This window comes from Hyperolius riggenbachi, chromosome 6 (assembly GCF_040937935.1).
Source record: "Hyperolius riggenbachi isolate aHypRig1 chromosome 6, aHypRig1.pri, whole genome shotgun sequence".
Taxonomy (NCBI): domain Eukaryota; kingdom Metazoa; phylum Chordata; class Amphibia; order Anura; family Hyperoliidae; genus Hyperolius; species Hyperolius riggenbachi.
In genome coordinates this window covers 335,334,479-335,360,670 of record NC_090651.1, presented here as the reverse complement: position 1 = coordinate 335,360,670, position 26,192 = coordinate 335,334,479, and the positions used below count along the sequence as shown (strand labels likewise).

At 45.8% G+C, this 26,192-nt stretch overlaps 1 protein-coding gene across 1 annotated transcript in view; it reads right to left on the bottom strand.

Annotated features, from left to right (window-relative positions):
- LOC137522933 (phospholipase A2 inhibitor and Ly6/PLAUR domain-containing protein-like) overlaps positions 1-5,827 on the bottom strand; it is a 34,599-nt gene extending 28,772 nt beyond the window's left edge. The window contains exons 1-2 of the mRNA XM_068243089.1: positions 5,418-5,827; positions 2,943-3,059 (exon numbers count right to left, since the gene is read on the bottom strand). Coding sequence (XP_068099190.1) covers positions 2,943-3,059; positions 5,418-5,490 — 190 coding nt within the window. The 5' untranslated portion in view covers positions 5,491-5,827. The remainder of the gene's footprint in view (positions 1-2,942; positions 3,060-5,417) is intronic.
- Positions 5,828-26,192: the final 20,365 nt, after the last annotated feature.

The following is a 26,192-nucleotide window of genomic DNA, read 5'->3' as shown; positions in this document are numbered from 1 at the left end:
CGGGATTTTCGATGCGAAAATGACTTAGGCGAATATTTGCAAGCAACACTGCTACATGCTACATTAGCACTATCCAGGAGCGCCACGGAGAGGCTTCCCAATACCCCCTTTTTATACAACCGGGGGGACCGCAGGGTCCCAGGCTCTCTCACTGCCTGGGAACCACGGCGGCATCCCCGCTGTTTGTATCCTTTGGAGGCAGGTGGTGGATGGCTTGCTCTGGCGGTGTGAGCCCTGGAGTTAGTCGTCTGCGCTTGTCCTTCAACCCCCCCCCCCCCGGAGTGTTGTATGTGAGCCAGCCCTGAGCTCTAAAGCTCGGGGTAACCTATGCTTCACTCCTTTCTCATATGGTGCCCCCAAGTTAATGCGCATGTAGCAGAACGCAATGGACATGAAGGTAAGTGCCTGTTTTCAATATTGGGAGGTGAGTGCGGACGGCTCTCCCCGGCGCTGGCCACGCTTGTGGGGGGGGAGGGTGTTCGCCTGCGCCACCTAGCCTCCCCCTCCGGGGTGCCGCTGTGGTTCCCAGGCAGCGAGAGAGCCTGGGACCTCGCGGTCCCCCCGGTTGTATAAAAAGGGGGCATTGGGAATCCTCCCCGTGGTGCTCCTAGATAGTGCTAATGTAGCATGTAGCAGTGTTGCTTGCGAATTTTCGCCTAAGTCATTTTCGCATCAAAAATCCCGTTTTCGTTTTTGGCGAATTTTCACGAAAATCTTCAGAAATATTTGCATTTTCGACCAGCATCGAAAATTCATTGTATGTGGATGCTTATGCCCTTATGCGGAAAAATGTCCACAATAATCCGCATGGAAATTCAGTTTATGCGGACGTTTATACGGAAAAATGTCCGCAATAATGCGCAAGAAACTTCTCTGAATGCGGACGCTAATGCCCTTATGCGGAAAATGTCCGCAATAATACGCAAGTAACGCAAAAATGACTGGCATTAGGCGAAAATTAACGCAAAAAAATTTGATGGAAAATTTGCCTGTCAAAACGAAATTAGGTGGAAATTCGGTAAAAATTTGTCCAAATAAATTTTTGCATTTTCGCTCATCACTGGCATGTAGCAGGGCGACCGCTTTGCGGTATTAGTTTTTTGACTCTGCCTAGTTTGGCATGCAAAAGCAAATTTGCATGAGCATTGCCTCATGAATAGCCAATTAGGCCAGATTTGCAAAGCCAGACTTGCTAGGGTAGGCCTCTTTTCCACGGACAGTTGATAGGCAGTAAAATGCCTCTCAAACTCTTACAACTGCTTACTGCTGCCTGGTAACTGCTTGTTGCTGCTTGATAACTGCTCACTGCTGCCTGGTATCTGCTCACTGCTGCCTGGTAACTGCTTGCTGAGCACACAGCTCAACAGTCCGTGGCAAAGAAGCCTTAAACTTGGTGTTTGAGAACGCATACATTTTCTCATGCAAAGTACTTCTTCCTGCTCGAAGGTTGAGGCACTTACTCTATTATATATATATATATATATATATATATATATATATATATATATATATATATATATATATATATATATATAGATATGCTACATTGAATTATCGCTTATACACCCCCCCCCCCCCCCCCCAAAAAAAAAAAATTAGATAAAAATTAAAAAAAGAAACAATTTAAAAAGATAAATACATTGATACTTTCCAGTCCACTTTTGGGAACACCCACCATCATCCTCCCCAGCACTTACCAGGGCGGTCTCTACCTCCTGGTGGGGGGGCGGGGCCAGAACCAGCTCGTGCACTGTAGCAGGTTGGTACTGAAGGGGCTCAAATTTATGACCATCCAGTCATAATCTCCATTGATTTTTACCGCAAAGCGATCAAAATTACAATTGATGTGGCTTGTTGCATTGTAGATAACAGCAGATTTGGTCAGAGTGAGCGAATCTGCTGGTAAAAATCTACGCATGTATAGCCAGCTTTAGAAAAAACATCTTAAAGCATACGTGAACTTAGATGGCGTTCTGATCCCGATTGAACGAGTCTTTCAGCCTCATGCGGCTTCTAGGGTCGATTCACCGCCGCATCTTCATGCCCCCTTGCGGGACGAACACTGCTTATCGCGACGGAACGCCAGTTATCGTTGCAGAGAGCCCCCGAATAAGACGAGAAGCTGGACGCCGTCCGTCTGAACTGCCCCTTAATCCCCGGGACTTGATCCTTGGCCAACATTGCAGGGCAGCTGCCCGCCTGGAGAGGTGAGGGACTAATACTGCTACACATAAGGAGGTCCCAGGGAGCAATGGGGTAATGACCATGGGGGAAGGTTTAGTTATCCCCAGGGCCACTTAAATGGGCCTGGTCACTGTGATGTAGTATCAGTACCTACGCCATGCTCTGAAAGGACAACTGTAACAAGAGGGATATAGAGGCTGCCATATTTATTTCCTTTTAAACAATACCAGTTGCCTGGCAGCCCTGCTGATCCTCTGCTTCTAATAGTATTAGCCATAGACCCTGATCAAGCATGCAGCAGATCAGGTGTTTTTGACATTATTGTCAGATCTGACAAGATTAGCTGCATGCTTGTTTCAGGTGTGTGATTCAGACACTACCGCAGCCAAAGAGATCAGCAAGGCTGCCAGGCAACTGGTATTGTTTAAAAGGAAATAAATATAGCAGCCTCCATATCCCTCTCATTCCAGTTGTCCTTTCACAAGGCAAGTATTAGGACAATGGGTAAAACAGGAGGCTTGTAAGTGCACCATGGCCTATACATGATTTTGCAGTTTCATGTGTTGAATTGGGATGGCCAATTTACTCAGCCTAAAAATAGTCCAGTCAAATCCTTCAGCGGCGGAATACGATTGGTCCATTTTCAATATGCGTAAATGTATGTACAACATTTGCACAATCCTGCTTCATCTCTGAATTAGTGTAGCTGGCTGTGTGGGACCTGGAGCGTCTGTCCACATTTGCAATGATTAACTTACCTCCATCGATTAAAGCATAGGACACCGTGCAGGCACTGCCGTAAGGACAAGGCGTGGTGCGGCCAGTGCAGGATGTGGACCTTACAGAGGCACACTTCTTACAGACAAGCGCATGACCTGGAGAGGGAGAGAAAAAATGCCATCACCACCGATCCAGCACCAGTCATACCAGTCCTGCTATCTGCTGCTCCACAAGAGATCCTACACACGTGGTCAACTGCTCAGCAGTCCTCTGAGCTAATCCACCGGATGGATCGGGCAAATTTCCTGATGACAGTCGCTTGGCTTCATTTTTGCACACAAATTGTCATCCGACATGGTAAAAATATGTCATTTGTTAGACGCTTCAAACGACTTTAGCCTGTGTATGAGGCTTTACTTGCACACAGCTAGACAAGACAAGACAAATAACATTTATATTGCGCTTTTCTCCTGGCGAACTCAAAGCGCCAGAGCTGCAGCCACAAGGACGCGCTCTATAGGCTGTAGCAGTGTTAGGGAGACTTGCCTAAGTTCTCCTACTGAATAGGTGCTGGCTTACTGAACAGGCAAAGCCGAGATTCGAACCCTGGTCTCCTGTGACAGAGGCAGAGCCCTTAACCATTACACCATCCAGCCACTGCACTAGCCAACTTACAATTTGAGGAAACCTAAACCCAATTGAAAATAACGAGTTTCACTTACCTGGGGCTTCTATCAGCCCCCTGCAGCCATCCTGTGCCCTTGACGTCACTCCCGGATCCTCTGGTCCCCCGTCGCCAGCTAGTTATGTTTTTGCTGACTCGGAGTCAGCAGACCGCCACGCTTATCATTTCACGCGTTACCGCGGTTACAGGATGCTATAGCGGGTGTCAACGCCTACAAAGATACGTGTTGACACCCGCTATAGCGTCCTGTGACGTGTAATGATACGTGTGGTGAAAAACGAAACTAGCTGTCGGTGGGGGAGCAGAGGATTCAGGAGTGACTTTGAGGGCACAGGATGGCTGCAAGGGGCTGGTAGAAGCCCCAGGTAAGTGAAACTCATTTTTTTCAATTGGATTTAGGTTTCCAATAACAGCCAGCTCTGTAACTGATTGCCTACGCAACTCTAGAGAAAGGATTAAGCCTGAAACAGGGCAATTTAATCAACACACTATGCACATACATTCTTTCAGTTATTTTATATCTCTTGAAGACATGTACAGTGGCGTAGCTAAGGAGCTATGGGCCCCAGTGCTCCCAAGCACTCTACACATAACTATTGATTCAGCGCACCTTATAGGGCAACTGCAGTGATTGGGATATGGAAGCTGCCATATTTATTTACTTTTAAACAATACCAGTTGCCTGGCAGCCCCACTGATGTAGTGTCTGAATCACACCAGGAACAAGCATACAGCTAATGTCAGATCTGACAATAATGTCAAAAACACCTGATCCGCTGCATGCTTTTTTTTTTGTTTCGTTTTTTAAGAAGCAGTAGGCTAGCCCCAACCAAAAAGACTTGGCTTCACCAGCACGCTCTTGGTGTTGCATCATTTTTGCATCATAAATTGTTATTCTACCCTCTTTCGCCCAAAAACTATTTTCCCCATCTTATACTCCAGGCGGGGTGACTCACATTTTTTCAGTGCAATTTCAGCTATATGTTGGTCAGTCTGCTCCCAACACATCCCCGCCTCTTGTCCTTTCAATCACCCTCTACCAAATTTCCACCCACCCATACAATCATTCACTTGTCCCCGTTGTGAAAAGCAGGTCCACCCCCCGATCTTCTGCATGCTTGTTCAGGGTCTATGGCTGAAAGTATTAGAGGCACAGGATCAGCAGGACAGCCAGGCAACTGGTATTGCTTAAAAGGAAATAAATATGGCAGCCTCCATGAGCCCCTTTGTTACAGATGTCCTTTAACCTACCAAGGACAACCAGTGTCAGGCCTCTTTTTCACAGAGACAGTTGAACTGTGTGCTCAGCAAGCAGTTACCAGGCAGCAGTGAGCAGTTACCAGGCAGCAGTGAGCAGTTATCAAGCAGCAACAAGCAGTTACCAGGAAGCAGTGAGCAGTTACCAGGAAGCAGTGAGCAGTTGTGAGAGTTTTAGAGGCATTTCACTGCCTATCAACAGTTCATGGAAAAGAGGCCTCACAAATGGAAGAAGGGGGATGTGAAACAGTTTGTTAATGATTACTACTTTTTTTAGGCCTCTTTTCCACGCACAGTTGATAGGCAGTGAAATGCCTCTCACACTCTCTCAACTGCTTGCTTCTGCCTGGTAACTGCTCACTGCCTCCTGATAACTGCTTGCTGAGCACACAGTTCACTTTACCATGAAAATAAGCCCTAAAGCATCTATACAAGTGATTATTACCAGCACAGGACCAATAAAGAGTTAATACTGCAGCTGAGGGAGTACCACTTGACACCCCTCTGGCCCAAGGGCACCAGTGCCTCTGCACCCCCTATTGCTACGCCACTGAACATATAACATACGTACCAGGCAATACGAGAGCCAAGAGTACAACGGCCATTCCTAAAAGGGACGATGTCTTCATGGAAGCGCGGTCCATTTCGCATCAACAGTTGTAAGTTAGTTGAAGTAGACAGTTATATCTGTGAGGCTCGCCTACACAACTTCCTCTCTGCAAGAAAGAATCATGTATTGTGATAGATCTTCTCCTTCCAGCCCAAAGTGTCTTATGCTGGAATAGTTTGTCAGGCCTGATCCAGGATCCCCAGACAGCTCTGTGTTCTCTGACCCCCTCTGATCAGCTATGATTGAGGCACTTCCTCCTGTGATCTGCTCTGCAACCTCAGCTGTGCTCAGTGACAACACACAGCAGCTGCTCAGCCTGCACACCAGGCAATGCTGTACCTCTGTGTGTTACTAGTGTTGTCCGGATCATGAACGATTCGGATCTTTGATCCGAATCTATTTAATGAGTCGATCATCCGAATCATCAAAATGAACGATTCGGATCGCAAAAGGGGCGGGGCCAGGAGCGACACGCCCCCTCTCAGCGGGCAGCGGGGTCCTGGAAGCAGGGATCGCTCTGTTGGATGGGAGGCAGCCTTGCAGGGAGACAGGTAGATGAGAGAGAGGAGACATGGGTGCCACTGCCAGATATGTGTAGAGCACACATACTGGCTGAAATGTGCTGCCCATTACAGGCTGTCTGTTCCGTAGTGCTGCACAGTGAACACATTTGAAGCTTTTGGCTCAGCACAGCTCAGTAACTTTGCAGACAGTGTGACTGCAGGGCAAAATGATCCTCCTGCTCTCGGCACTAAACAGCTGCACTTATCTTCTGGGAATGCTTTCCTTCACTGTGTGACGTTTGCATGGAAAGTACACAGATGAGCATATAGGTGAAATAAATACATGTAAAGCATATGATTGCAGCATGTGGGTATTGTGTGCACAAACATTTCTGCTCTCTGCTCGTCCCTCCTCCCTTCTCTCTCCACTCCCTGCCCTCTGTCCATCTTCTCCCCTTCTCTCTGTGTGTCCACCCCCCTCCCCTTCTCCTGTCCACAGCAGGGAAAGACCTGTCCTGCTAGTCATTTCACCCCGAATGCTTCGGTAGTAAAATGATCCGAGATTCGGATCAAAGATCCGGATCTTTTCAATGATCCGATTCGAATCATCCGGATCATTAAAAAGATCCGAACTTCCCATCTCTATGTGTTACTGCTCCTCCTGGTGTGACGTCATGCCTGAACTTACCCAGCAGTCCCTGCTCAGAGTGAGGGGAGGGGGCAGCCGTGCCTGGCTGATCTGTGGAGAGCTGATTATTTGTTAGAGGAATGCAATAGCAAACTACAGTATATATATTTACAAAGATTGTTAGCAAACCCCTCCCCCCCCCCCCCAAAGAGACTTCACACCTGTTAAAGAGACTCTGAAGTCTCCCTAAAATTAGGTTTTTGAGGTTTTTATTTTAAAAACCTCATTAACATTATTGTCTCTCTTAAAGAGAATCTGTATTGTTAAAAATCGCACAAAAGTAAACATACCAGTGCGTTAGGGGACATCTCCTATTACCCTCTGTCACAATTTCGCCGCTCCTCGCCGCATTAAAAGTGGTTAAAAACAGTTTTTAAAAGTTTGTTTGTAAACAAACAAAATGGCCACCAAAACAGGAAGTAGGTTGATGTACAATATGTCCACACATAGAAAATACATCCATACACAAGCAGGCTGTATACACCCTTCCTTTTGAATCTCAAGAGATCATTTGTGTGTTTCTTTTCCCCTGCATCTCTCATGCACTAGTTTCAGGCTGCTCTTTTCTTCCTGCAAACAGCTTTGCCCTTGTCTGTAATTCCTCACTATGTGAAAGCCCAGCCAGCTCAGAGGACGATTTATCCAGCTTGTAAAAGATAAGAGAGAAGAGAGAAGCTGCTCTAATCTAAATAACACACAGGCAGTGTGCATAGAGGGGCCTGGAAGGGGGAGTTCATAGCAGAACCACAACACTGAAGAACTTGGCAGCCTTCCAGACACAGGCTGACAAGTCTGACAAGAGATAGATAAGTTGATTTATTACAGAGACTGTTATAGTACAAAGTGCTGCAGTAAGCCAGAACACATTAGAATAGCTTTTGTAACTTGTAGGATGATAAAAAACAGGATGCAATTTTTGTTACAGAGTCTCTTTAAAGTTTTCCAGATTTGTCACATTACTGCCACAAACATGAATCAATTCTATTGGAATTCGACGTGAAAGACCAATACAAAGTGGTGTACACGTGAGAAGTAGGACGAAAATCATACATGATTCCAAACATTTTTTACAAAGTAATAACTGCAAAGTTTCTTCCTGCAAACAGCTTTGCCCTTGTCTGAATTTCCTCAGTATGTGAAAGCCCAGCCAGCTCAGAGGACAATTTATCTAGCTTGTGAAAGATAAGAGAGAAGCTGCCCTAATCTAAATAATACACAGGCAGTGTGCATAGAGGGGCCTGGAAGGGGGAGTTCATAGCAGAACCACAACACTGAAGAACTTGGCAGCCTTCCAGACACAGGCTGACAAGTTTGACAGGGGAAAGATACATTGATTTATTACAGAGACTGTGATAGCAGAAAGTGCTGCAGTAAGCCAGAACACATTAGAATAGCTTTTGGAACTTGTAGGATGATAAAAAACAGGATGCAATTTTTGTTACGGAGTCTCTTTAAGGCTGGTTTCACAGTAGGACGTTACAGGCGCACGTTAGAGCAGCCTGTAACGCACCCCAACGCACAGCAATGAAAAATCAATGGGCTGTTCACAGTGCCCACGTTGCGTTACGTTGTAACGCAGCACGTCTACATAACGTACTGCATGCAGTACTTTACACGCGGCTAAGCCGCATTAGACGGTTTGCACATGCTCAGTAGGGTTTTTTTTCATATTATGGGCGAAGAGGAGGCGGGGAGAGGCCGCTACGTAGCCAGGCACATGGCTACTTATTATTCACTGCACTTGCAGTGTTTACATCCTGGAGCGGCCGCGGATTGGCTGGTGGGACCACGTGATGCGGAGAGCTCCGCTCGCGTGGTCTCCGCAGTGCCTCCGACAGAGCAGGCGCACCAAGAGCTGCTTGTAACGCGGCTCTTGATAGCGTCCTGCTCCAACACCACCAGGCGTTGCGTTAGAGGCACGTTATGCGACCATAATGTCCCCTAAAACGCAACGTCCCACTGTGAAGCCAGCCTGAAACGTCGCAGAACCGCGGCTGAAAACCCCCTCAATCACCCCAAACTCAAGGGGGTACACGGCAGGCAAAATCCACGACTTTCTTGGTTGTGGATTTTGCTGCCGCCTCTATGCGCGTCAATCCGTGCGTATCTCCGCCTCTCCCCCGCCCCTCTCAGTGAAGGAAGACTGAGAAGGGTGGGGAAAAGAGGCGGAGATCCGGGCTGATTGGCGCGCATAGAGGCAGAGCTGCGCTGCCTCTATGCGGAAGGAGCCCGCGGTTGTACCCCCGTGAGTTTGGGGTGATCGAGGGGGTTTTCAGCTGCGGTTCTGCTGCATTTTAAGAGGGACAATAATGGTAATGAGGTTTTTATAAGAAAAACCTAATTTTAGGGAGACTTCAGAGTCTCTTTAACCCTCCTGGCGGTTTATTAAAATCCGCCAGGGGGCAGCACAGCCGCTTTTTTTTTTCTTATATCATGTAGCAAGACAAGGTCTCGCCTCCGGCTATCGGAGATCAGGAGATCCCGTTCAAAGAACGGGATCTCCTGGAGGGCTTGACCCCGTCGCCATGGCGACGGGCGGGATGACGTCACCGACGTCCTTGACGTCGTGACGTCAAAGGGGACTCCGATCCACCCCTCAGCGCTGCCTGGCACTGATTGGCCAGGCAGAGCATGGGGTCTGGTGGGGGGGGTGGCTGCGGCGCGACGGATAGCGGCGGATCGGCGGGGAACGACGGCGATCGGATTACACACGCAGCTAGCAAAGTGCAATTATGCAAATCGGCCCAGCGGTGCCTTCCGGCGGCATAGCCCGAGCTCAGCTCGGGCTTACCGCCAGGAAGGTTAAGTAGAAAAAATGTATTTAAAGTAATTATCAGCCAAATTACATGAAAGCCGATTACTTACCTGGAGCTTCCTCCAGCCCCTTGCAGCTCCCACGCTGATAGCTCTGTTCCCTGCCGCCAGCCCGGGGTCCCCGCACGATGCAGGGGACAACCTCAAGTTTGTCCTTACTGCGCCTGCGTGAAGCTCCGCTGTCAATCAAACCCACGTTGTACGCGGCGTACTGCACAGACACAGTAGTTCTGCGCCTGTGCAGTAAGCTGTGGACAACGTAGCCTTGATTGATAGTGGCACTTGCGCAGGCGCAGTAGAGGACGCCTGGCTAGACACCATGCGGGGACCCCGGGCCGGCGGCGGAGAGAGCGAAGCTGTCACCGTGGGACAGTCGGCTGCAGGGGACTGGAGTGTAGCTGCCCGTCCAAGCCAATCTAAGAACTGAACAGCATAATCTATATGTTCTCTATAGTCACTGTTAAAATAAGAGAAGTTAATAGAAATTTAATGCTAGTTTTCTGTACAGAACAATACATATATACCTATATAGGTCTGTTGTATGATAAGCAGAAAAGTTAGCCTGCTGTTAAAGTTTATTTGTGTGTAGAGTAACAGTCTGCAGCATCAGCTATAATATAGCTAGCTAAGCACAGGACATTACAGGGTTAATCTGAGTACTCCAGTCACCTGACACTCTAGTCCAATCGGAACCCAGCCTCATTCTGAGATCTTCTAGAATCTTCTATCCAGACATGCCAGCAGCCATCTTACAGACAGAATCTTCAGAGCTTATGAGAGAGACAGAGCAGAGAAACTGCCCTTAAGATCCTATGAGGCCAAAATAGGTGAGCTATCTTGGTTTATGTGTACTGATTCATGTGTACTGATTCATGCTGCTAATGACAATGTTAGTGGTGTTATGTTAGAATCTATACTGAATACTGTTTTTGTATGTTTGCCCCTAGTTCTACCGCTTTCTGTGCTTGAAATCACTTTCTACCACTTGAAACTGCTAAGATCACATTCTACCATGTTCAGCCACCAATAATACTAAAACTGTGATCATCTTTATTCCTGATTCCCTATCCTGATGATGTAACCAATAAAGAAAGTTATTTTTGTACCAGCGGTATGTTCTTAAAGTCTTTCAAGGATCCGAGGACAGTTACATGGAGGAAGCCCTAGGTAAGTAAATTGGCTTTCATGTAATTTGGCTGATGATTCCTTTAAGGACCTGTAACTTTAATTAAAAACTTCCCCTGGGGGATACTTACCTCGGGTGGGGGAAGCCTCTGGATCCTAACCAGGCTTCCCCCCCCCCCGTCCTCCTCAATCCCATGGGGGCAGTGCTAGCAGCCCCTGAACTACAGCCATGTAAATATTACCTTCCCCAGCTCCAGTGCAGGCGCCGTAGCGGCTCTCCGCTCGGGCTTACGCTGGGGAAGGTAAATATTGAGAGGCACAACTGCCCCAAAGCTGACTTTCCTTGTCGGATGTGGTTTTGGGGGCTTAGCGCTGCCACCGTGGGGTAGAGGAGGGGGTGGAGCCTCGACAGGATCCAGAGGTTTCCCCCTACCAAGGTAAGTACCGACCAAGAGACATTTTTGAAGTTACAGAGTCTCTTTAAAGGATACCACAACTGACATGTGGCATAATGAGATAGACATGTGTATGTACAGTGCCTAGCACACAAATAACTATGCTGTGTTCCTTTTTTTCTTTCTCTGCCTGAAAGAGGTAAATATCAGGTATGTAAGTGGCTGACTCAGTCCTGACTCAGACAGGAAGTGATTACAGTGTGACCCTCACTGATAAGAAATTCCTCTTTTTATCTCTTTCTTGCTCTCAGAAGCCATTGTTTTAACTATAAAGTGTTTTATAATTGGAATTTCTTATCAGTAAGGGTCACACTGTAGTCACACTGTCTATCTCATCATGTCACATGTCACTTCGGGTATCCTTTAAGGCTATTATGCTGTTGCGTATCTTTTAGAGGAGAGAGGAAGTTCTGAGTTCATGTCTGCTTTATAGGGCAATAAATATGGCAGCCTCCATATCACTCTCACCTTTAAAGGATACCACAACTGACATGTGGCATAATGAGATAGACATGTGTATGTACAGTGCCTAGAACACAAATAACTAGGCTGTGTTCCTTTTTTTCTTAAGAGATAAAAAAGGGGGACATTCTTATCAGTGAGGGTCACACTGTAGTCACTTCCTGTCTGAGTCAGGACTGAGTCAGCCACTTACATACCTGATATTTACCTCTTTCAGGCAGAGAAAGAAAAAAAGGAACACAGCCTAGTTATTTGTGTTCTAGGCACTGTACATACACATGTCTATCTCATTATGCCACATGTCAGTTGTGGTATCCTTTAAAGGTGAGAGTGATATGGAGGCTGCCATATTTATTGCCCTATAAAGCAGACATGAACTCAGAACTTCCTCTCTCCTCTAAAAGATACGCAACAGCATAATAGCCTTAAAGGATACCCGAAGTGACATGTGACATGATGAGATAGACAGTGTGACTACAGTGTGACCCTTACTGATAAGAAATTCCAATTATAAAACACTTTTTATAGTTAAAACAATGGCTTCTGAGAGCAAGAAAGAGATAAAAAGAGGAATTTCTTATCAGTGAGGGTCACACTGTAATCACTTCCTGTCTGAGTCAGGACTGAGTCAGCCACTTACATACCTGATATTTAACTCTTTCAGGCAGAGAAAGAAAAAAAGGAACACAGCATAGTTATTTGTGTGCTAGGCACTGTACATACCCATGTCTATCTCATCATGTCACATGTCACTTCAGGTACCCTTTGAGGCTGTATTCACAGTGGGACGTTGCATTTTATTGAAGTCGCAACGTATTTGCGTTAAGGGGTAATGCACTGCAAGCAGTGAGTTACCACAACACAACATTTTTTAATGCGACCATAACGTCACACTGTGAATGGCCCATAGGATTAGCATTGCAGTGCGGTGAGCTACGCTATAAGACTTTATAACGTGCGACCATAACGTCCCACTGTGAATGCGAACTTAAAGGATACCAAATGTGTAACAAGCTAGAGAAGCAGGGGGAGCAGGCATATACTGTCACCTGTGCTGATGCCTACTGCTCCCCTGTTCTCCTTTCTGCTTCCGCATTCTACCTAAATGCCCTTCCGGCAGCACCTTCCGGATCGCCGGAGTCGGGAACTACTGCGCAGGTGTTGGCCGCATGTGTGCGATGTCATGCACACGACATAGTGATGTCACGTGCAGAGCGCTCCCGGTTAAGGAAGCAGGCCTAGGGCTCGATTCACAAAGCGGTGATAACTCAGTTATCACGCCTAAAAGACTTTAGGCGTGATAACCTTTGCACTAGCAAAGTTATCACCGCTTTGTGCTCTAACTCGCGCGAAGCTACTGCGCGTACGCACGCACGTACGTACGTACGTACGTACGTGCGCGCGCGCAAAGTCCCATAGGGCTTAATGGGAGCTTCGCGCGAAGCGCCGGGTGCTGCGCGCGCGGAAAATTCGCGCGAGTTTCTTCTTATCATGCCTAAACTGAGTTTAGACGTGATAAGGGGCTTTTCACTCGCGTGCAAACACTTTGCACCGCTTTGTGAATCAGGCCCTTAGTGTTAACATCCTGTGTTTACCAATCAGCTGCTCTGCTGTGGCAGTGAGCTGACACAGATAAGGGATCAGATTACAACATGTGATTAGTGACAGATGAGGGGGAATTAGGCTAAACTTTCTAAATACATACAGGATGCATTTCTCTTTGTCTTCCTTCTGTCATGTACAAGAGTTCAAGTCCACTTTCAGCAATACCAGTTTTCTGGCAGCCCTTCTGAACCTCTAACATTACTTTAACAGGTAACCATTGCAGGTTCTTTCTGATTCCTCCAATCATCAGACACAACCAACAAAGTTAACAAATTTATTGATACAAAATACAAAGCTATCTTAACCACTTGCGGACCAGATACGTTGAATCAACGTCCAGCAGGTGGCGGTACAGTTCTGACCGGACGTTGATTCAAAGTCCGCGCTAACAAACCGTCCAGACGCGATTGTGCGCACCCGGAGGGGGAGATTAAGCTGTCATATGACAGCTGGCATCTCCCCCGAGTGATCAGCAGCCATCGCGTATGGCTGCTGATCACGTGATCACGACGATCGCCGTCGGATCGTAGTGATCACTTTGACAGCGGCGGCGGCAATGGGAAAAGGAGAGGATCAACTCACCTCCCTGCCGTTCCAGCGACGATCGGTGCCCCCCTCTGCTCTGGCCGGCATCTCTGCTCCTGATGACGTCATCAAGTCGCGACCCGACCTGAGCGTCATTTGGAGCGGAGATGCTGGCTGGAGAAGAGGTGGCTACTGCGGCTCATCGCTGGAGCCTGGAAGGTGAGTGAAAGCTGCCAGCTACGGGGGGGACACCTGCCTCCATGGGGGACACCATGCCCAGCCAGCCACAGACGGGATCCGGCCGCCCGACCCCCCCAAATGTGCCCCCCCCCCATGCAAATTGCCCTAGTCCTTAAGGGGGGTTAGGTGGCCGGTCCCGAAGTGGTTAACCTATTGGCAATCGCGTCACGCTGATGGGCTTGGTCGCGGGGCAGGCTCAGGACCACCTAACGCCGATTGGCGTAAAGTCTTTTGGGCGTCTTTTGCAGGAGAGCTGTGCGCGCATCTCCGCTTGGTAGGCGGAGCTCCGCCTTAGACTTGGTAGGCGCCTCCCAGCGGTGATCGCCGCTCGGAGACTATTAGACGGGGAAACCGCTGTCTAATATACCTGTACAGTGCTGCGATTGACTGGGGAAATATTAAATAAATAGTGCTTTTTAATAAAAAAAAAAAAAGAGAAAATATTTATATAAAAAAATAAACACTGGGGGAGCGATCAGACCCCACCAACAGCCAACAGAGTGCTCTGTTGGTGGGGAGAAAAGGTGGAGGGGGGGGGGGAAATCACTTGTGTGCTGAGTTGTAAGGCCTCCTTAAAGCTGCAGTGGCCTATTTTACAAAAAATGGCCTGGTCTTTAGGGGGGTTTAACAAGAGGTTAAAGAAGGCAGAGAATAAGAGTATAATAACATATAGTATTATAAACACATCGCATCACCTTGTGTTTCTAGGTGTCCGCTCTAGGTTGCAGTTACTTCTATTCCTCCCACGAGAGCGACTTTCCCTCGTGACTGATTAGAAGTTCCTTAGGCGAAACAGGCGGTCAAGTCAATGCTAGATGGCCAGTCCAGCTAAAGTCGAGAGAATTGCAATTTCCAGAATAAGGACTGCATTTTTAAACCTTTCCTACTCCATAGAAAACCATGAAGTATGATAAAGCCCTCTTGGGATTCTTACACAAAACATAATGGCTGCATCCAAACCAGAGGCCATATGCTGGTCATCCATGCAATTGACAGATTTACAGCCTTGCTGTAAGTGATCTTTCTTCTATCAAAACAATTAAGTATTCATGCTTGATCATCATTACTAGATTTATGATCTTACATGTCCGCTTTCGAACAATTCTGAATCCATGCATTAAATCTAAAATGTCTCTATTTTCATACTTAAAAGCAATTATCGGTTAAAAATGACAATACGCCATGAGTTATATCAATACTATAAATCTTATGTGTAAGTACTTTGTACTAATGGGACACAAACAGCATGAGTTATACACACAGCTGGTATCAACTCCTAGTAAACAAATTGATTAAATTCATATAGCATACATTACAACAGGGACTACAAGATGGCTGCCACTACATCATCAATACAAGATGGTGCCTTGCCCCTAGAGAAGTGGTTCCCAACCTTTTTGAAGTCGTGACCAGGGCAGCCATCAGGGGGGTACAAGAGGGACAGTAGTGTGGGGCCCAGGAAGTGTCTGGGGCTCAAACAGTGGATTCTACGTGGCATAACAGGAGTTGTGTGGTCATCTCCCTCTTCCCTGCTGCGTAATTGGTGAACACGCATCAATGCAGGGGGGAGGGTATTATGGGCCACAGGCAAGTTGCTTTGACTCTACCCCACATACTGTGGCTCTGCCCCCACACAATCTACCTATTAGATTGTTATTTGGCGTGAGGGGGGCCCTGTAGGTTTGCCAAGTATGGGGCCCAGAAAATTCTGATGGCGGCCCTGGTCATGACACATCACACCAACGCTCAGCGCTCCATGACACATCACAAATGTATAGGTAGTATAGCTGCCCCAGTATGGGTAGTATAACTGCCCCACTATAGGTAGTATAGCTTCCCCAGTATGGGTAGTATAGATGCCCCAGTATAGGTAGTATAGATGCCCCAGTATAGGTAGTATAGATGCCCCAGTAATGGTAGTATAGTTGCCCCAGTATGGGTAGTATAGTTGCCCCAGTATGGGTAGTATAGATGCCCCAGTATAGGTAGTATAATTGCCCCAGTATAGGTAGTATAGTTGCCCCAGTATGGCTAGTATAGTTGCCCCAGTATAGGTAGTATAGATGCCCCAGTATAGGTAGTATAATTGCCCCAGTATGGGTAGTATAGATGCCCCAGTATAGGTAGTATGGCTGCCCCATTATGGGTAGTATAGTTCCCCAGTATAGATGCCCCAGTATAAGTATTATAGCTGACCCAGTAGTATAGCTGCCCCAGTATGGGTAGTTAGTATAGTTGCCTCCAGTATAGTTTAGGCAAGTAGGTGGCCAGCCAGCTTCCCCCTCCGTTCCTGTGACCACCGCTCATGTATCCTTCTGAGCTTGCGTCTGCTTCCTCTATGAGTGTGCCAGGTGACCCCCTCTCCTCCTCCATCACAGGCATCTTCTCTTCCTGCTTCTCCCCGCCTCCTCTCTGTCTGTAGTCAGATGGCTACAAGAAAATGGCCACTGATGTCTGCATTTGTGGACATCAGCGGCCATTTACTTGTAGCACTGCTCTAATTACAGACAGAGCAGAGACTGGCAGAAGCAGGGAGAGGCAGCGGGCGGTGAGCGGTGACACATACCCGATGCTGCTGCGATACATGAATGTGTTACATCACATGGGAATGACTACCCTAGAGAGTATAAAAACAGTGGCACTACAATTGTGAGAAAGCGCGGAGGAGCCGCCGCCATGAGCCAGCGGCGGGTGGCTCCTTCCGCACACGGCAGCTACTCGCACGGAGAGGCAGCCGCCTCCTCACATCATGAGGCGGCTACCTCCGTGCATCAGCCGGCAGAGAGCGGCGAAACCACCGCGCTGGATGCGGCGGTTAGCCGGCAGGTCCCCGCTGCGGAGACACCGCAGAGCGGGGCTGTGCTGGCTGGGACTCATAGTCCCTCAAGATTCAGAGTGACGCGCGCGCGCACTCAGACAAAACTTATGACACCAGGGGAGAGTCAGCTGACCAGGCAGGTCAGCTGACCATAGCTCCACTTCCCATTGGTCCAGCAATCAGGGAGGTGCTGGGGGACACCTAATGTATATATACTGCTGGCTGTTCATTCATCTGGTGTCTGGCGTTGCGATCACATATGTGGGAGCACCCAGATCCGTAGTCAGATCCTTAAGTGTGCCGGGACCAGCTGGAGCTGTAATCCTACACTTAGATAGATTTTGATAGCTAAAGTACTAGTTTGATTGTGATTATTTGTTATGACTTCTGCCTGCCTCGACTATCCGCCTGAACTCTGATCTTGTACCTCGATATTTCTGATACCCTGTTGCCGAACCTCGGCTCGTTCCTAGACTCTGTTTCTGCCTCCCGATTTTGTACCCCGATATATCTGATACCCCGTTGCCGAATCCTGCCTGTACTTTGACTCCGCCTTTGCCTACCGTATTTGTACTTTATCTGTCCGTGTGTTACGATCTGGCTTGTCCGACCTCGAGAACCGACCTCACGATTGGAGGCGGTTCCCAGTCCTCATAGTGATACTTCCTTCTGAGGGTCACTCGTGGACTTTCCTTCCTACTGTCAGTCTGACTCCTCCCGTCTTGGAGAGCTCAGGTCTGCGGAAGGAATCCGTGCAGTTCTCCTTGCTGCACCAAGGCCTCGGCCTCTTAGTGTTACTGTTACACCAAACACTACACTCTACTCAGGTGAACAGAGGTTAGCCAGTATATTGGATTATCGGTGATACTGCAGATCACATATAATCTGGTATACGTCTGTATTCCCCGTGACGCTGCAGGTCATCGGTAATCAGACCTCTCTGTACTTCACCGATCGTTACAACAATATGCCATCCTGATTCCTGGAAGAATAAAAGAGGAGAAGGAGGAGAAAAAAAGGGAATACTCCCTAGCAGACACACAGAGAGTTGTCCACAGGCCTCAGATCTTATTTCAAATATCTTGGGGAGTCACAGATCACAGTAGGAGGTCCATCAAGCCTCCAATGTGAATTAAGTCCATACACAAACAATCAAATCTGGACTCAACCCGAAGAATGATCTTCTGAGTTTATTTTCATATATCTGCAGTTGTACAGCAAACAGAAAGTACAACGTTTCGGGCTACATGCCCTTTCTCAACTGCTTCAAGCACTTGCCAAAGGACGTGTTGCCCTGAAACGTTGTGCTAGTCACTATGCTGTATCACTGCTATCAAAGAAAATGTAAATACTGGAGCATCACTTCAAGCGTTAAGTCCAGACTGGACTTGTATATTTGCAGTTAAAGTATCCGCCTGAACATGCTCCGCTCTGTGCCAAATAGACCTGTTGCAAGTGCGAACCAAGCCTTAAAGAGGTTCTCCGGTACATAATAAAAAGCTAAAACTGCCACTTACCTGGGACTTCTATCATTCGTCAGTTAGACGAATAATTAGCCCGGTGCCGGTGGCGGGGAACGGCGCATCAGAGGAGGACGGTACGGGACATTCCAGCTGCAGGGGGCCAGGTAAGTTGCAGTTTTAGCTTTTTTTGGTACCAGAGAACCCCTTTAAACCCTTTAAAGGGGACCTGAACTCAGAACTTCTCAGCTCTGTATGACTGATATTGTGGTGAAACTCCTCCCACAAGAAACTCTTGAGTACGTACTCCTGGCAGTTTCCTGTCTGTGAACCTTGTTGCCTTGTGGGAAATAGCTGTTTACAGCTGTTTCCAACTGCCAAAACAGCATATAGCAGCTACATCACCTGTCAGCAGTAAAAATGTCACCATGTGATAAATGTCAGAATGTAAATCAGTGATTTAAAAGATTTTACAATCGGCAAACACTGCCTAAATCATTTATACATAATTATTGTAAAAATGAAACACTTTTTTAATTACATTATTTTCACTGGAGTTCCTCTTTAAAGAGGAACTCCAGTGAAAATAATGTAATAAAATAATTGCTTCATTTTTACAATAATTATGTATTAATGATTTAGTCAGAGTTTGCTCATTGTAAAATCTTTCCTCTCCCCGATTTACATTCTGACATTTATTACATGGTGACATTTTTACTGTGGGCAGGTTATGTAGCTGCTGCTAGCTGTTTTGGCTGTTGGAGACAGCTGTAAACAGCTAATTCCTGTCTGTGAACCTTGTTACATTGTAACAAACTGCCAAAAGTACCGTAGTCCCAGAGCTTCTTGTGGGAGGGGTTTCAGCACAAAATCAGTCATACAGCGCCCCCTGATGGTCTGTTTGTGAAAAGCAATATATTTCTCATGTAAAAGGTGGTATCAGCTACTGATTGGGATAAAGTTCAATTCTTGGTTGGAGTTTCTCTTTAAGTTCATACAGACTGCATTTCTATATGACTTCCTGTCCAGTACAAGAGTTCCGGTACAATTTAACCCAGAGGTGCCCACACTTTTTCAGCTCGTGAGCTACTTTAAAAATCGCTGAGTCCACGAGTTCTTCAGCCCTTCTCCCCCACACAGTGTCATAACCCCCCTAACTCCCCCCCGCCCCCCCCCCCCCCTCATCTTAGCACACATAGACAGTCTCACATTCACAAGATTTTTCTCCCCCCTACCAGCCTAGCAAATAGCCACAGAAACTATGTAGGGGGAAAGCAAGCAGGTAATGTACAGTATAATGTATCTATATTGGTGCTTGTTCTAATCTACCAAATATAAGTTTTGTGTTCTCACAGATTAGTCTTCACAGGCATAACTTAAGAATTCTGTACTGTACACCTTTGCATTACATATGAGAAGGTCGTTAGATTATGTGACTACCCCAATAAAATCACCTACTTAACCACTTCAGCCCACGGGTATTTTTCACCTAATGCATCAGAGCAATTTTCACCGCCCATTCATTCGCCAATAACTTTTTTCACTAATTATCACAATGAATTGATGTATATCTTGTTTTTTCCTCCACCAATTAGGCTTTCTTTGGGTGGTACATTTTGTTAAGAATTATTTTTTACTAAATGCATTTTAACAGGAATATTAAGAAAAAAAATTGAAAAAATGAATTATTTCTCAGTTTTTGGCCATTTTAGCTTTAAAATAATACATGCTGCCATAATTACAACACATGTATTTTATTTGTCCCGGTTATTACATCATTTTAATTATGTCCCTATCACAATGTATGGTGCCAATATTTTATTTGGAAATAAAGGTGCATTTTTTCAGTTTTGCATCCATCACTATTTACAAGCTTATAATTTAAAAAAAATATTAGTAATATACCCTCTTGGCATACATATTAAAAAGTTCAGACCCTTAGGTAACTATTTATGTTTCGTTTTTTTAATTGTAATTTTTGTATTTATTTTTTTTAAGTTAAAAATTTAATTTGGGTATATGTTGGATGTGGGAGGTAAACAGTTAATTTTAAATGCAGTTTTTAAATGCTAGACACCAGTATTGATTTTTGCTTAGACAGCTTGTATGAAAGGTCCTTCTAAAGCTGGGTAAACACATGAGATAAAAGTATTTGGAAAATTAAAGATCAAAGGCCAATTTTACCACCCTCCATGTAGTATTATGCTAGGCACATACCATACAATTTTCTGTTAGATTTTCAGTCAGATAGATAATTTTCAACATCTTGGAAATTTATCTATCTTACCATCTATCTGCCGAGCAATTAGGCATTGTTCTACTCAGCAGGAGATAACCAGAAGACAATGCACCAGAGATAATGACCAGTCTCTACCAGCACGGTACAGAAAATAATCAGAAAATCTAACAGAAAAATCTAACAGAAAATTGTATGGTGTGTACTAGGCATTAGATCTTACATCCAAAGTCTATTTTAAGCTGAGTACACCCATCAGATAAAAATCTTTGCAAACCGAGGAATTAAAGTGAAACTCCAGAATTAAAAATCGACTTAGCAGCACTGAAAAGGCTTTGTGTTTCTTTAACAGTTTCACAGCATCAGAACTTTGTTTCTCTTATACAAACCTCATTTTTAGCTGCACAGAAGAAAACTGCCCGGGCTTTTTTCCCCTGATACTGTGCAAAGCATGATGGGATTTTTGATGTTGTTGTTCTCGTTCTGATGTTTTGGTGCAATTTTTTTTTTTTTTTTACATTTTGAATTTGACATTTGAAGCCTAGCGCATGCCGCTGGGAGGGGTGATCAGGACACAGGACAGCTGGAATTGTGTCTTATGCTCCCTGTCACCTCCTTTTACCAAAAAGATGGCAGCCCCCATGACAAAGATGGCAGCCCCCATGAATCACAAACATTTGCCTGTTCTTTTAAAACAGGGTGGGTAAAAAATTATATTACCTATCTATTATAATTAACATAACTCATGTAACTTAATGACAGTATGTTTGTTTAGGCTGAAGTTCCCCTTTAATCTGTTGCAGAAGTTTGTCAGGGAGGTTTGAAAGATGCTGTACACATGCAAAAGATCAGTTCCTGCAAAAGAACGGATCTGCAGTTCCTGCTTTCATTGTCTATTTACTTCCTTCTTTTTCACGCATGCACACAAAAGTGTACCTGAGACGACAGGATATATAAGTTTTATGCATACCTGGGGCTTCCTCCACACCGATCAATCCTTCTCCGCAGTCCTCCGCCCCTTGGGTTCTTCGGTAGATGCCCTGTTAGATTCGCCAGTCGGCCCCCGATCCTCGTCGTGGCTGGGAGCGTGCTGCGCCTGCACAGTAGTAATACTAGTAGTACCCAGCCACAGATACGCAGTACGCTGTGACTGCCAAATCTAACAGGGCATCTACTGCAGAATCCAAGAGGCGGAGGACGGCAGCAAGGGAGCGATCAGAGTGGAGGGAGCTGGAGGAAGCCCCAGGTATGTATAAAACTTTTATATGCTGTCATCTCAGGTTTACTTTAAGAAATATCAGACAGCCAGGTTATCTGCATTGTTTAAAAGCGAATAAAGATGTCAGCCTCCATGTTCCTCTCAGTTCAGTTCTACTTTAAGTCACCTCTCATAAACGTGCATCAACTTCCGGGGCTTAGCAGACGTGGGCCTTGGCACACTGTAGAGGCGATAGAGAGCGCCATGGAAGCGCCACAGAACGGCTCTGCAAGGGGTGGGGCTAAGTGCCAGAAGATGGCGCACACAGGGTCCCGAAGGATGATTTAAACTAAAAAAAAACCATGAAGCCATTGTAAATTTTTAAGAGAACATGGTACGTGCCGTGTTTTTTTTTTAAGCTGTATAGTCCTCTCTCCATGTTTTTGTTCCACCGATGTCACCATCAAAAATGGTTGCCTGACTGTGTCTTAAGGACTATTACATTTATGCAAGAAAAATGTCATTTCAATTTATGAAAATCCTAAAAACAAAGTTTTAATTTTGTTTTGCTTTTAAGGGAGCACTGAAAGGGTTAAGCCTCAGTGTTTACTGATTGAGAAGAACTGCCTAGGCAGAGCACCTGCAGTCTACTCAGGGCTGCTGATCAGAACTAACTGCTGTAGACACTTTGATTTGGCCAAACAAACACAAAACACAGAGCAGTGAATTGCTTCTGCATATAAGTACTATATCGACTATACAGTAGATGGAATAAAGACTTTTTATTGTGTGCTGTGCAGTGTAAGAGTTTAGGTCCGGTTTAAAGCGGGATTGTTACCCACAAAATCAAAATCTATTTACCAACTGCTCTGTGTTTATTATGCAGTCTGGAACCTGATCCTGCATTGAAATTTGGTATGGCCCAGAAGCTGCTGACAAGCTTCTATTCCGCTACAATTGAATCTGTCCTCTGTTCTTCCATCCTGGTCTGGCTCCTCTGCCAGCGACAGATACAAACTACAGAGAGTCATTAGATCAGAGGAGAGAATCATTGGGTAACCATTTCCCCCGCTGTACCTCATGTACAACTCCAGACGGCGCTCCAGAGCACTGGGGATCTTTAACGATCCCTCACACCCAGGCTACCACTTCTTCACCCGGCTCCCCTCAGGTCGGAGGTATCGGTCCATCTCCATCAGGACCGCAAGGCATAGGAACAGCTTCTTCCCCTCAGCTGTCAACTCTCTGAGCTCTACTCACTCACTCCCCCAGCACCAGCTCACCCCCGCCTTAGGAAGTTCTTCTTTCCATGCTGTAACCAACAATCATGTTTGCACTGCTGCACATTGTACATAGATACTGTTCATTTTTGTGTGTTCAATTTCTGTGTTTGCTCATTATGCCAACCAGTTACCTCTGTATGCGAAACATGTTCTGATGTATATTGTGTCCTATCCTACCTAGCCCTGTACGTGTCAAGCCTAATTCCGGACACGACCCAGTCATGCTTGGCTAAATAGAATTATTCTGATTGCAAGCATTCCAATATAATCAGAAATGTTTCTGCTGCAATAAATCTTATCTCAGTCAGCCTGGCTCTATTTCGAACATTGCCAAAGAAAAGGAAGCTTGTTATCTCCCCTCCCACATTCCTGGTTCTCACTGATTGGCTGAGGGCAGTTCAGTGGAAAGCTGCTGAAATACGATCTATGCTGTGCTCACATGTGTAACGGAGGGAGAAAATGACATCAGAATTGGCTTCAGTCAGAGGTAGTAAAAATAGAAAGTGCCTGAAACAGTTTTCTCTTTATTTACTTATTTTAAGTATTTATATAGCGCTGACATATTACATAGCGCTGTACAGAGTATATATATTGTCTTGTCCTTAACTGTCAGAGGAGCTCACAATCTAGTCCCTACCTTAGTCATATGTATATATCATGTAGTGCATGTATCATAGTATAGGGCCAAGTTTAGGAGGAAGCCAGTTAACGTATCTGTATGTTTTTGGGGGTTGTGTGAGGAAACTGAAGTGCCAGGGGGAAACCCACACAGACATGGGGAGAACATACAAACTCTACTGATGTCTGTTTTTTTTTTTTTTTCTTCCTAGGATTGTATAGCTGTTCCTGCTGCTTTAAGTGAACCTGAAGGTGGCAAAAAAAAAGAGCAATATACTCACCTATATAGAGGCAAAACTCTAGATAGCATAGAGCCTTTCCAATCTTTTCTCCATCCTGTTGCTCCAGCGCCATGCCTCGGTGAATTTCTTTAACCTTCTACCTTGAATACCTCTCCAGGAGCTTTCATATAATTAGCAGTCGTGGCTCCAGCTTCAAAAAAAATTTTTTTTATGGCCATAAAGGCTGGCTGATGGTGCCCATTTGGGTGATCATAATGTATGTTTGTATTTGCCTTTGCCTGACTTAGATGATAAAATTAAGGCAAAGTAGTTCAGGAATGATAGGAACCAAATGTAAACATCACAAACAGCTTGTCCAAATGATGGTGCTATTATTGTAGAAACGTTACCTACAGATGTACTTGGCTAGTTTGCTGGCATGCTTTTAGTTGCTAGCAAGCTGCTCCTGTGTGGACAGATCACAGGCAAATCATTCCAGCCCCCAGCCTGTGTCTTACGACTCTACAAGCAAGGGGAGGGGGAAGAGGCAGGAGAGAGAAACAATATGGGCTTGATTTACAAAGCGGTGCTAACCTACTTAGCACGTCTAAAGTCTTTAGACATGCTAACCAGGGTGCTAAGTAGGTTAGCACCGGATTTCTCAATCAGATCGCGTGCTAACTTTGCGCGCGCAAAGTTTTACGCGCGCTAAGTCCCATAGGCTTTAATGGGCACTTCGCGCGGAGCGCCCTGTGCTCTGTGCAGTACGCGCGTAAAGTTTTATGCGCGAAAAGCTTGTTTAGACGTGCTAAGGGGGTTTTCACAGGCGTGCTAACAGTTAGCACCGCTTTGTGAATCAAGCCCTATGTGTGTAATTCCTTATCTTAGTGGCTAAGCATTGCTGGAGACTAGAGCTTGTATTTTTACAGACAGGAAGTTTTGAATCAGGATAATTATCCCGATTCAAAACTTCCTGTCTGTAAAATACAAGCTGTAGTGTATTGGCTAGTTTAAGAGAAAAACAGTAAGCTTTCAGCTTGTAAGCCTTCTTCACACTCTATTCCCATTGACTGACAATGTTAGAACATACTGTACATTCGGAAGGAGGTAGAGATATATATATTATTTTTTTTTGCAAATATAAGTGTCATCCAGATACATTAATTACAAAGGATCTTGCAAGGGTTGTGAGATATTTATGGCAAATGGATAAGACCCTTGGTTTACTTAACACTACATAGACTTTTTTACAGACCCGATCCTGTTCATTGCATGCTTCTGGATCCTGGAAACAGTTAACTGTATGTTACTGAGCTGGGGGCGGGAGGGGGCGGGGTGATAGTGATTCCTAGGGGGGCCAATGCCCCACTGTAGCACCGCCCATGATTTCTAGGCCCCCAGAGATTTGGGCACAGGATACAGCCAAAAAACAGCTCACCCTACTATTGCACAAGTTCTGACGCCGTTAATTACTATTCCCCCCCAGGTCGCCGTGCATAGTGGGGAAAGCCGTATTCCCACTTCCAGCTATTGCTGGCGGTCAAATTACAGTGTTTTTGTAGTAATTTGTCTATCTTTTGACGGCCCAAATTAATTAATAGTTAATCCCCTGATGACGCTAGTTTGCGAAACCGGTTGGGAAGAAGTCAGGCGGCACTTTTATACTGTCCTATACTGCTGACCCATACACACATGCAACTTTCTTGGGGTTCCCATTGCATGGACCCCGTATGTAAGTTTTGTTTTTATGCTATTGTTTATGCTGTTTTACTATGGAAACTCTATATTAAACGGGTTACACTTAGAGTTGCCGTTTGTTTTTTATGATGTTTACTGATATCCATTCGTGAGATGAATCATTGCTGAATTAGTGGATCCTGGATGGACTGTTGCTTCCTGATGTTCTACCAAAGCGTTGATACAACCTTATAATGTGGGTTGTCACCAGCTGGTAAGCCTCTTTCCTTTTTCTGGGTATCCATGATTGCAGAGCTGTGCCGTGGCCCCAATATTTATTGTGGTGGAGATTTGCCTGCTCTTATTCTTTGTTGAAGACTCGTCTTCTGTTTTTGGATTCTGTGCGGATCATATATAATTGGCCCAAATTCCTCACTGAGCGCCGCTATAGCCATAATTCCTATTATGGCCTATGGTGATGCCAGCTGTGCCCAGATCTCCTGCACTGTTTTTACAGAGCTCTCTTCAGGACTCCTCATGTAGGCTTTGCAAGTACTTGAGGTCCCCAGTACTGCAGAAGACAAGTGGATCTGTACAAGCAAGTCCAGACTCACACGTGCGCAGTACAGATGTGACAGATGTGACTGTCTTCAGGAGCGCTCAAGGATGAGATTACTTCCAAAGCTTGGTGAGGAGTACTGATGTGGCGTATATTCAATGGGCATAGCTCCCAACTGTCCCTCTTTGGGAGCCCTGTCCCTCTTTCCTCCTCATCTGTCCCTCTTTCAGGACTTTGTCCCTCTTTCTA